This window comes from Phyllostomus discolor, chromosome 3 (genome assembly GCF_004126475.2).
Source record: "Phyllostomus discolor isolate MPI-MPIP mPhyDis1 chromosome 3, mPhyDis1.pri.v3, whole genome shotgun sequence".
Taxonomy (NCBI): domain Eukaryota; kingdom Metazoa; phylum Chordata; class Mammalia; order Chiroptera; family Phyllostomidae; genus Phyllostomus; species Phyllostomus discolor.
The window spans coordinates 126,070,007-126,082,448 of record NC_040905.2 but is presented as its reverse complement, the minus strand read 5'-3'; the positions used below and the strand labels follow the sequence as shown (position 1 = coordinate 126,082,448).

The following is a 12,442-nucleotide window of genomic DNA, read 5'->3' as shown; positions in this document are numbered from 1 at the left end:
GTGTTTGAGTTTCTAAATCACCTGTACCTGAAACTAGAAACTACCCCTGGATTTTTCAAACTGAGCCAATAAATACCATCTTTTGCCAAGATTAGTATAAGTCAGGTTCTCTATCACTTGTTATAACTAATACATTCAGGTCCCTTGTCTGGTATAAAACTAAATGGGTCTCACTGACATTTGTTTTCTGACTCATTAGATCTTTTGATGAGTTATAAACAAGACTTGCAGGGCTAGGAGCCCACTGGTCCTTCCTAGATAAGGCAGTGAATGTCTCTGTTCTGACTATGTATGTATTCAGCTCTCAGAAGGCAACTGTTTGCTAGTTGTTATGGGGCACCTCATTGCTCAACATCATGTATCACCTAAAAGGCTGTATGGATTGGGAAAACTGCTAATGACATGATGCTCTGAACACTAACCATTGCCAAGAAGCACATAGGTCTCCTGTTTCTGCAGAGAGGGTTCAGGTATTCTTTTTAGTTCAGACCTCTCTGCTGGCCTCCCACAAATCATTCTTCCTGAGGGGTGGCACATGGGACAAGGAACAGCCACAATAATGTGAGAAAAGCTCATAAGAGCTATAGCCATCATCCAGGTATGAGAGAATTATGGCCTGGACTAAGGATTTTCTCTGAAGACAGAAAAAATGGAATACTGGGGAGATTTAGGAAGCTGAATTGAAGAACTTAAGACTGGATGTGGGGCACAGGGGAGAAGACTCTCAGATTTCCCCAGACAGAAACCCACTGAGGACCGAGAAAAGACTAGGAAGAAATTCCGAGTTCAGTTCCAACAAAGTGAGTTCCAGATGCCATGACTGTCTAGATGAGCGATGGACTGCCGCTCGTCCAAACAGGCTGCATGCTCATTTCCCTCACTTTCTTTAGTAGCCTATCAGAAAGTTAGAAAACACATAATTTAAAATTGTTTTGATAACAGTACCCTTGTTAAATAGCAAGAGTTTGGGGGGTGTCTCCTTTATGATTTGCCTATACTTAAACCACAACAGAGCCCAATTTAAAGCAGCTCTACCACCCAACTTCCGGCAAAAAAAAAAAATCTATTTCCTAGATCTAAAATGAATATGACTAGTACTTAGTACTTACCAAATGTATCAAGTATGTCAGTGATGAGGACAAATTTGCTTGGGTAGAACTGAATAACACTTGTGTCTGAAAGAAGCTTTGAACACTAAAAAAGAGAAGAGGAAAGAATATTCATTCTGTTGTCTCACTTGGTTAGAACACTCTAGGCCTGGAAAATTAACAATTTCTACAAACACGTGCAGGTGCTTACCACATTTCAAGCCCTTGCTAGACATTGGAAATACAATGATAAGCAAAACCACTGTGTTTTTGACAATGACAGTGAGACTCTACTCACAACAGAGCCTCTTAAGGAAAGACACTACCACCTTCCTCCAGGAACACCAAAGGACTGAGAGATCTCATCCAAAAGGGCCTCTGCTCATATACCAAACTAGGGTCAGCACTCGAGGTCAGCAAAGGAAGTCAATGACTTCCCATAAATGCCTTTGCAGATGATTCCCATCTTTGTTCCAGCTGCTTTTCAACATGGCTACCTCTGGTTTATTTCAGGATGGTCTCAATTCTTAATCATTCTTTTCTGTGAAATGACCCCATAAGTAAATTTCCAGGATTTCTTAAAACTAGCATCTACCATTTACACTCACTCCCAAATATCCCTCTAAAAGAAACATGACAGGCTTCAGCGAGTTCACATTTCTCTGGACTATGGTCTTCAAAACTGCAAGTATCTGAGTTCCACAGGGACTTGTTCAATCTACAAGCTATCACTCAAGCTAGGGGAGCACTGACATGTTCAGGACTCTTAATAGAAAACTGCAGTCACACAACTTGGCCTTAAATCCTTGAGATTAAGTCATCACTTATGCCCTGGCTGATGTGGCTCAGTGGACTGAGCACTGGCCTGAGAACCAAAAGGTCACAGGTTCGATTCCTGGTCAGGGTACATGCCTGGGTTCCAGGCCAGGTCCCCAGCTGGAGGCACGCAAAAGGCAACTGTATCTCTCATATGTCCATGTTTCTCTCCCCTTCTTTCTCCCTTCCCCTCTCTCTAAAAATAAAAAATTAAACAAAAGCCATCATTTATAATCAGAAACAAAACAAAAAAGAAAAATGATTTCTACTTTAAAGAACTAAATTTAATGCCCCAAAGTATTTACAAATTAAAAAGTCAGCATAAAGAACTAAAGAACCTTGCCCTATTTTATTATTCCAATGGTTGACCCTCAGAGAGAAAAATGTCACTTAAAAATATTTGGGCATTTAATATGCATTTCCAACCTGCAGAGAATGATTACATGTTCACCCTATCAAGAAGCAGACTATCATGCCCTGCCTGATGTGTCTCAGTGGACTGAGTGCCAGACTGCTAACCAAAGGGTCACTGGTTCAATTCCCAGACAGGGCACATGCCTGGGTTTTAGGCCAGGTCCCCAGTAGGGGGCGCTCAAGAGGCAACCACACACTGATGTTTCTCTCCCTTTCTTTCTCCCACTCTTCCCCTCTGTCTAAAAATAAATAAATAAAACTTTAAAAAAAAAGAAGCTGTCATCTGTTCTCACTTTGTTACCCAGTATTGTTACATCATCGAGTTTCTCCCAGCACAACATGCTTAAAAGTAACATGTCTAATTTGTAAAACATCCTCTTACAGACCAAATATTATTTGGGGCAGGGGGTGGAAGGAAAAATAAGCTGTTAAAACAATGGTGTTGACACCAAACATGGCATTTGCAGAACTCTATTTTCTGATGCCCTGCTTTGTGTTTTCTCTATGTCCTTTGTGAGTGCTCCAATCCAACTTAAACAATTACCCCATGAAATTTCAGGGCTTGGAAAATGCAAACAACGCTGAGTCTTAGAGAATGCTTGTAATACACAACTCTTGGTTCCTAGGGATGTCAAATCTCCCAAGCTCTTACCCAGAGGCCACACAGATAAATTGGTGCCCACTCGGGAGGTGAGAGAAAGATAATTCAAACAAAAGATTTCAAATTAAACACAGCTGGGGCTTCCCAACATTTATGCATTGATTTGTCTCCTAACCTGGTGTCACAGAACGTATTTTATAAAAGATAACAGGAAGCAGAGCTTTTTTAAAATCCAAAGTTGAAGTCATAATAATGTTATAAATTGAAGTTACCTTTTAAATCACAATTTTGAAGATTCCTCAAGATTTTAAAGCTTTGGTGCAGCTTCAGAACCCCAGGGTATGTATTAAAAATACAGATTCTCTGCTCCATGCTAAACCTACTTTTCAAATCCTCCAGGGAGGCACCAGGAAATCAGTATTTTTAACAAGAGCTCTAGGACATCCACTTCACAGGACATCCACAATGTGCAGCAGACTCTGAATGGACTAAGCATTCTACAAGCCAGTGTTTGGAATCATCTGGGGAGCTTTTGAAAATAATGGTGCCTGGGACCCACTCCCAGAGACCCTGATAAAGCTAATTTTGGGTATCAGTGTGGACTCTGGAGATTTTAAAGCCCCCACCTGATTCTAACATCCTGCCGAGGCTGAGAACCACTGTTACAAACTTTACCTGAAGTACTAATAAATTACTCTGCCTGAAATACTTGCTATCAAATTTATTAACATTGCTAGAAAAATATTAAAAAGGTATTTTCCATTTGTTTCCAATTAGCAACACTGTAATCTAAAGGAACACTAGGAGTTTCTAATTATCAGGATTTCTTAAAAATCGATTAACCAAAGCAAATGGAGGAACCACACTAAATGATGAGAACAATTACTACCCAGAATACATGAAAAAATATCCTAAATATCAATATAAAAAATACAAATAACATAATTAAAAAATGAGCAAATAGAATTGACTAAAGGCATTTGTTTTACAGAAAAGGAAATCCCAGTTATTAGTAAACATGTGAAAAGATGATCAATATTATTATAATCAGGGAATAGCAAATTAAAACCACCATAAAATAGGATTTTATCACCTCCCAATTTTAAAAAAATGAAGACAGAAAGTCTGCTCATACCAAATGTGGAGGGGATGCTGAATAGCACAGACATACTGCCACTGCTACTGCAAGCATATCAGCTGACACAGCTACTTTGGAAAATAACGGTATTGCACACACCCTGCACCAAGCAACTCCACTCTGAGGTATGAACCATCATCAGAGAAAAACCAGCAGACATGTCCAAGAGTGTTCACGTAACACTATCCATAATAATGAAAAAAGAAAAAGCAAGAACCAGATGCCCATCGACAATTTAAATGACACATAATTCATACACCAGTAGACTCACTATTGTTAAGATGGCAAATCTCTCTAATTGACCTATAGGGTCAACACAATCAATCCCTATCAAAATCCCAGAAGGTTTGTTTGTTTGGGGAGGTGGAAAGAAATTGACAAGCAATTCCAAAAACCATATAGAAATGCAAAGCACCAAGAAGAGTCAAAACAGCTTTGAAAAAACAACAAAGTGAAAAGACTTATACTACCCAGTTTCAAAACTTACCATAAAACTATAGTACTCAAGACAATGTGCTACTGGCATAAGGAAAGACTTACAGATCTGTGGAACACACTTGAGAGTCCAGAAATAAACCCTTATGTTTACAGTCAGTTGACTTTTGACAAAGGTGTCAAGATAATTCAATAGGGGAAAGATAGTCTTTCTAACAAATGTGGCTGAAACAATTGGCCATCCACATGCAAAAAATTAAATTTATGTTCTTATTCCATACACAGAAATTAATTCAAAATGGACCACAGACCTAGACATAAGAACTAAAACTGTAAAACTTCCACAGCTATGAGCCAAAAGAGAGAGAATTAATTAACTGAACTTCATTAAAATTAAAAATGTCTACACTTCAAAAGGCACCACTATGAAAATCAAAAGACAGGCCACATACTAAACAAAAAATACCTTTAGAGCATATATTTATTTGATAAAGAATTTGAATCAAGAATATATAAAGAATTATTACTATTCAAAAAGAAGATAAACAACCTGATTTTAAAAACGGGCAAGCCTTGAATAGCTATTTCATTAAAGGAAGATATAAAAATGGCCAATAAGCACATGAAAAGATATTCAACATCATTAGTTAGCAGGGAAATTACAAATTAAAACCACAATGAGCCCTGGGCTGGAGCATCATCCATGCACCAGAGGTTGTGGGTTTGATTCCAGGGTAGTGCAAATGCATAGGTTGTGGATTTGATCCCCAGACAGGGTACATACAGGAGACAACTGATTAATGTTTCTCTCTGACATTACTGTCTGTCTTTCTCTCTCCATGGTCTCCTCCACCTTTTCTCTCTCTAAAATCAATGAAGACATGTCCTCCTGGCTGGCACAGCTCAGTGGATTGAGCGTGGGCTGCAAACCAAAGCATTACAGGTTCAATTCCCAGTCAGGGCACATGCCTGGGTTGCAGGCCACAGCCCCCCAGCAACTGCACATTGATGTTTCTCTCTCTCTCTCTTTCTCCCTCCCTTTCCTCTCTAAAAATAAATAAATAAAATATTTTTTTAAAAGTATAGATTAAAAAAAAAGACATGTCTTTGGGTGAGGATTAAAAACATAAAACACAATAAGATGCCACTTCAAAACCACAAGGAGGCTATAATCAAAAAGATAGAGAACAACTATTTTAAGAGCTAAAACATCCACACAGTGCTGGCAGGAATACAAGTGGTGCAGCTATTTTGGAAAGCAGGTTGGCCATTTCTCAAAAAGTTAAATATAAACATACCATGTGGCTCAGCAATTCCTCTCCCAGGAATCTACTCAAAAGAAATGAAAACACATGTCCACACAAAGACCTGTATGCAAATATTCATAGTAGCATTACTTATAAGAGTTAGAGTGGAAACAGTCTAAATGTCCATCAGTTCATTAATGGATAAGTAAAATGTGGTTATCCATACACTGGAATACCAGTCAGCAGTAAAATGGTATAAAGTACTGGCACTATGACAGGGAGAAATCTCAAAAACATTATGCTAAGGAAAGAAGAAAAAGTAAATGATTACATACTGAATGATCCCACATACATGAAATGTCTAGAAAATGAAAGTTTAGAGCATCAAAAGCAGATTAGTGGTCTTCTGGGACCAGAAGTGACAGCAAGGTTTAACTGCAAACATGCTTGAGGGAATCTGAAGGGGAGGGTAATGAAAATGTTCTAACAGTGGATTGTGTAATCGTTGCATAACTCTATAAACTCACTAAAAATCACTGAATTGCACACTTACAATGGTGGATTTTAGGATATGTAAAATATATCTCAATAAAGCTACAAAAACAGAAACCTTCTTGCAGAGCAAATAAAGTGAACTGGTCCCGTTGCTACACACTCTGCAACTTGACTATCATTATTAAATAAAGAAGGTAGTCTTTAAAGTGTTAAAAGCAAGACAGTTACAATTAACCAGGTATGGAGTTAATCAAACTTGTCCACAGTTCTTTTCTTTGAGAAGACACAAATCTCCTCCAGCTGTAAAATTCAGAAGTCACAGTTCTATATTGCAATACTCTATGTAGAGATGTTGCCAATAAAAATATCCTGAAGAAGCAACTGTTAGATTATTTTCTCACTTGAGCCCCTCAGCAAGCAAGCCCATATCATGTGCATCCAGATGAGAAGACCCTTCTTCATGGGTATTTACTTTGAAAACTAACAGTGATTAAAGGGCTTGGTCATGAAATACTCAAAAAATAGCGTCTGCCATATAAAGTGCCCATCGTAATAGATTTCAAGGACCCACTGCAAAGGCTCCCATGCTCTCCTAACCCTCTCTCCAAAGTAAAAAGTGAGAAAATAAATGTCACATTGCCATGACATTAAACAAAAATGGGATTTGTCCTTTTGAACTAAAATGGTTATTCAAAAAGTCTCCATTAACTGTGCTGTGAAAATCATAATGCATACATTATTTTTTAGAGTATTTCTCAGCATGGTTTGCCAAGACAGGATAATCTTAAGGGTCAAGAAACAGAATAAGCTCTTTTCCTTACAAACTTTTTCTTAAGATCTAAGAGTTGTCACAGATCAACAAATTCATGAACAAAATGGACTCACCAAATGTAACTCTCCTAATACCATAAATGTTTTTTTTGTCACATAGTTATGCAGAATATGACCCAAAAATGTACATATCAGGGACACGCAACCATTAGTCCCAAAGACACAAAGAAAATCTGGTCAAGGAAACCCAAAATATAGTTGTCAACCTCCAGTCTGTACAAATCACAAATGCTCCAGTAGCCGTACAGGCCAATGAACTACCCAGAGGGCACCATTAATACTGTATCTAGGGTGAGTTTACTGGAATTGTGCAGTGCACAACCTGTACAGCTGCACATGGTGGCAGTAGGATTAGCCATCTCATAAAAACACATTCATAGGAAGTATGTGAAAGTAGAAGTTGAGAAAAGTAGGCCTATAAAAATCCTAATTATCCACAAAGGAGTTTTACATGAGAAACTAAGAAGAAAAAGAAAAAAAAAATCACTAGACCTGACCTGAATGACTATTTTTAGAGCCTTTACTTTCTGATCCGAGGCCCAGGCATCCTTCAGTGACTGGTTAAGCTCCTCTATGCGGTTCACATAATCCTGTTGAGTCAAATTCAACAGTTCCTTTTGGGATCCCTGTGGGGAGAAAGCAGGAAAATGTAAGCACAAAAGGAAAACACTGGCTGAGACTTGCTCTCTAAGTTTTCTTCATATGCACACCAGGATTGATAGTTTTGTCTTGTGAACAAACAGTTTCTTCCAGTTTTCTGCAAAGGTGGGAAAAGAACAGTGACTAAGAGACTGGTCTTAGAGGCAAGTCTGACCTAGGCCAACTCTCACCTCAGCCACTTACTACCACGTGATTCTGGGTGAGCTTTCTTCCCAGGGCCTCATATCAGAACAGAGATAACAGGATAACAAACAGTTATCTGGACCCATAGTGTGCCAAGCATTGTATACTAGATGCTTGAGATACAAAATTAAGCAAAATGACATTATTTCTGCACTACTGGAGTTTAAAGTACATAGGACAAAATGGACATTAATACAAACAGATAAATGCTTGAAAGGAAACAATGCTGAACCTGAAATGCCCACTGTAAGAAGCACAATTGTTTCACGTACCACTAAGCAGAAAAAAAAACTTGCTGATCACTAATATGTACCACTTAGAGAGGTATGGCCCAATTTGAGGGATATTCAAATGTTGGAGGAAAGGCTGGTCTTAGAATGGAAGAAATATGTTAATAGGCAAGGACTCTAGACTGGTGGTTAAGAATGGTTTCCTGGGAGAAGTGATGCTTGAGACAAACTCTCAGTGGTGTACAGGTATTAAGTAAGCATTAGGGGGAAGGCGATATGATCTAGACCCCCTAATGCTTACTTAAGGGAGAGAGAATTCAGGACAAAAAACAGAGCACAGCAAACACCTGTGGCAGGAGACAGCTAGATCACCACAAGGATGAAATAACGTATGAAGACTTAGCATAGCCACAGTATGTACTCCTTCATTCATTCTTGCTTTTTTTTTTTTTTTTGAGGTGCTCTAAGCTCACATGAGTAAGGGTCATTCTAATCCACATAAGGAGATTAGGAACTTCCTATTTTTTATATCAATGTCCTCTGGAAACCAAAGTGAAGAACTCTGTCTAAAGAATACAAGGTTCAGAAAATTTGGACTGATCCCAACCAGTCATTTGAACTATGAAACAGGGCTCCCCTACCCCTTTGCAATAGGAGAAGTCACGTGACTAGTTTGGGCAAACAGGCCATGAGCAGAAGGACACATGTCCCTTTGGCCTGAGGTAGTAAAAAGTGACCCTTTCATCAGCTTGGCTGTGACAACCCCAGAAGCTATCTGTTGAGAAGGCAGTACCATGAGATGGTTTTGTCTATCAGCTTCACTGGATAAATAACGTGAGGAAGAAATAAACCTTATAATTAAGCCACTGATATATGGGGGTTCATTTGCTACCACACTGTAACTTAGCCTTACCCTAATATACTGTTAGCTTAGAAGCCTTGGAGCAGCCATATCTGTTGTGAGCAAAGAAACCAGTCTGCAGGAAAAAGAAAATGTAGAAATAAGACAAAGAATCAGTGATGAGAGGGCTATATGGAACTAAGAAAAAGAAAGGCCAGCTGCTGGGTTCTTTGGCTTGTTCCTCAGTCCCTGGGTCCAGGCCATTGTGCTCTTGGGTTCAGGATAGCGCTCTTTTCCCCTTCAATTTAGTCCCCATTTTCAACTTAAACCAACTCAAGTAACTTCCACAGACTCACAGACTAAAGAACGTTGATAAACCCCTCAGTAATTCCCTTTCTACCTGCTGAGGTTGACTGATGATATGCAAACAGAGGCTCACTGGCAGCCAAATTCTAAATGTATCCAGTCTGAATTTGGAAATAAGATAGCAGACTATTAGATTCTGCTCAGGACCCAACTACTCTGGTTTTAGAGCTGGAAGGACCCTGAAACAAGAGGCAAGACACAGGGCACACCAATGCAACTGTCATGATATGGCCCTCTGTGAATTTCAAAGTATCCCCATTCAGTCCACACAACTACAATCTTTTCTTTTGTTTTTCTTTTTTTAATTTTTATTTATTGGGTAAAAGAGTCTTTGTTTCTATGTCATCAAATAATTAAATTTCAACTGACATTTGCCTGTGTATGTGTCCTCATACTCAAGTACAATATTTTCTTTTTTGTTGGTGTTCAATTACAGTTATCCCAATCTTTCCCTGTTGCTCTCCCCTGCCCTACTCACACTCTGCTACAAGGCAGTCCCCACTATGTTGTCCACATCCATGGGTCATTTATACTAGTTCTTTAACTAGGCCCTTCCCCTTCTTTCCTCCCTTCTCCCTCTCCACCCTCCCCTCTGACCCCTGTCAGTTTCTTCCTTGTTTCCATGCTTCTGGTTCTTTTTTGCTAGTTTGTTTTGTTCATTAGGTTCCAGTTATAGGTGAGATAACACAGTGTTGTCTGTTACAGCGTGGTTTATTTCACTTAGCATAATGCTCTCTAGGCCCATCAATGCTGTGGCAAAGGTACTTCTTTCTTTCTGCATAGTATTCCATTGTGTAAATGTACCACAGCTTTTGATCCACTCATTTACTGATGGGCATTTTGGCTGTTCGCAGCACTTGGCTATTGTAAATAATATTGCTGTAAACATAGGGGTAGATAGGTCCTTTTGAACTGGTGTTTCAGGATTCTTAGGGTATAATACCAGCAGTGGAAAAGCTGTGTCGAAAGGCAGTTATATCTTTAGTTTTTTTGAGGAAATTCCATATTGTATTTAACAGTGGCAGCACCAGCCTGCATTCCCACTAACAATGCACTAGGGTTCCTTTTTCTCCACAACCTCCCCAGCACTTGTTGTTTGTTAATGTTCATGATGGCCATTCTGAACAGTGTGAAGTGGTTTATCGTTGTAGTTTTAATTTGCAACTCGCTGATGGCTAGTGAAGCTGAGCATCCTTTCATACACATATGGTGCCTCTGAATACTCTTTTTTGGAGAAATGTCTGTTCAGGTCCCTTGCCCATTTTTTAAATTGGATGGTTTATCTTCCTGGTGTTGAATCATAGGAGTTCTTTATACATTTTGGACATCAAACCCTTGTCCAAGGTATAGCTGACAAATATATTTTGACATATAATGTTTTCTTTAGCCATTTAGAAGACTGTTCATTTGATGTAGCCACATTTGTTTATTCTTTCTTTAATTCCCTTGCTCTGGACAATGTATGGTCAAAAATACTACTGCATGGGATACCTGTTTTTTTCCTGCCTATGTTCTCCTCTAGGACTTTTACAGTGTTGCAACTTATATTTAAGTCTTTTATTCACCTTCAATTTATTTTTGTGTATGGTGTAAGTTGGTGATTGAGTTTCTTTCTTTTTTTTTTTTTTTTTTTGCATGTAGCTGTCCAGATCTCCCAATACCATTTGTTGAAGAGGCTTTTTTTTTTTAAATAAATATATAACTTTTTTACTACCATCCTGCCAACTATGTAAGTCCTCAGAACAAAGGACTTATTCTCTTGACTCTCTGGCCACCTGGCCTCAGGCCACCCTAGGGGCTTTCCACCCTGGCTTTTAGCGGCCCTTACTTTGGCCACCTTGCTTTGCCCTGAACCTATGCCTTTCACCCACCCATCCTAGCTAGGCTCGTTTTCTTCCATGGGAACAGGTCACTAATAAACTCTGATTACACACTAATAGATCTGCTGATCTGTACTTCTTCACATGTGTAAGAAGAACCAGGTCTCTCCCAATCAACACTGGCTTCTCCATGAAATGCAGTTTGCATGAAAGCCCTTGTATAGAAAGGGCTACTAGGGTCCTGTGTTGTTTGTTTGTTTTTGTTTTTAATTTTATTTTAATCATTGTTCAAGTACAGTTTTCTGCCTTTTACTCCCATTCCAGCCCGCCCACCTATCCCTCCCTACTTCCCTCCCATTACCACCCTCCCCTCCAGTTTTTATCCATGTGTCCTTTAAATTTGTTACTGTAAACCCTTCCCATTCTCCCCTGAAATTCCCTCTTCTCTCCCCTCTGGTCACTGTCAGCCTGTCTTCTATTTCAGTGTCTTTGGTTATATTTTGCTTGTTTGTTTGTTTTGTTGTTTAGGTTCCTGTTAAAGGTGAGATAATATGGTATTTGTCTTTCATTGCCTGGCTTATTTTGCTTAGCATAATGCTTTCCAGCTCCATCCATGCTGTTGCAAAGGGCAGGAGCTCCAAAGAGGCTATTTTTACTCAATTTTATGCTTCTGCCCCCTTTGTCAAGTAATAATTAACCATAGAGACTTCGGTTTATTTCTGTTCTATTGATCTACATGTCTGCTCTTATGCCAGTACCATATTGTTTTGGTCACACAGGCCTCGTAGCATAGTTTGATATCATATACTTGTGATCCTGCTACTTTGTTCTTCTTTCTCAAGATTGCTGCAATTATTTGCAGTAGTTATTTATTCCACATAAATTTTTGAAATAGTTATTCTATATCTGTGAAATATGTCACTGGTATTTAATAGGGATTATGTTGAATCCATACATTGCTGTGGGTAGTATGGACATTTTAATGATGTTTCTCACTATCCATGAACACAGTATATACTTCCATTTGTTTGTATCTTCCTTAATTTCTTTCATGAGTGCCCCATAGTTCTGAGTCTATGTCTTTTACCTCCTTGGTTAAGTTTATTCCTAGGTACTTTATTTTTCTTGTTGCTATAGTAAATGGGATTTTTTTTCCTAGTTTCTATTTCTCATATTTTGTTGCTGGTGTACAAAAATGTCTTCAATGTCAGAATATTGACTTTGTATCTGTTACTTTGCCAAATTCACTTATTACTTTAAGTAGTTTTCTGGTCGAG

General features: G+C 38.8%; 1 protein-coding gene across 2 annotated transcripts in view; it reads right to left on the bottom strand.

Annotated features, from left to right (window-relative positions):
- The window catches only part of VPS35L (VPS35 endosomal protein sorting factor like), a 161,085-nt gene that overhangs the window by 109,495 nt on the left and 39,148 nt on the right, over positions 1-12,442 (bottom strand). For both annotated transcript variants that reach the window (XM_028509359.2, XM_036021406.1), the window contains 2 exons: positions 7,563-7,691; positions 1,110-1,194 (listed from right to left, as the gene is read on the bottom strand). In XM_028509359.2, coding sequence (XP_028365160.1) covers positions 1,110-1,194; positions 7,563-7,691 — 214 coding nt within the window. The remainder of the gene's footprint in view (positions 1-1,109; positions 1,195-7,562; positions 7,692-12,442) is intronic.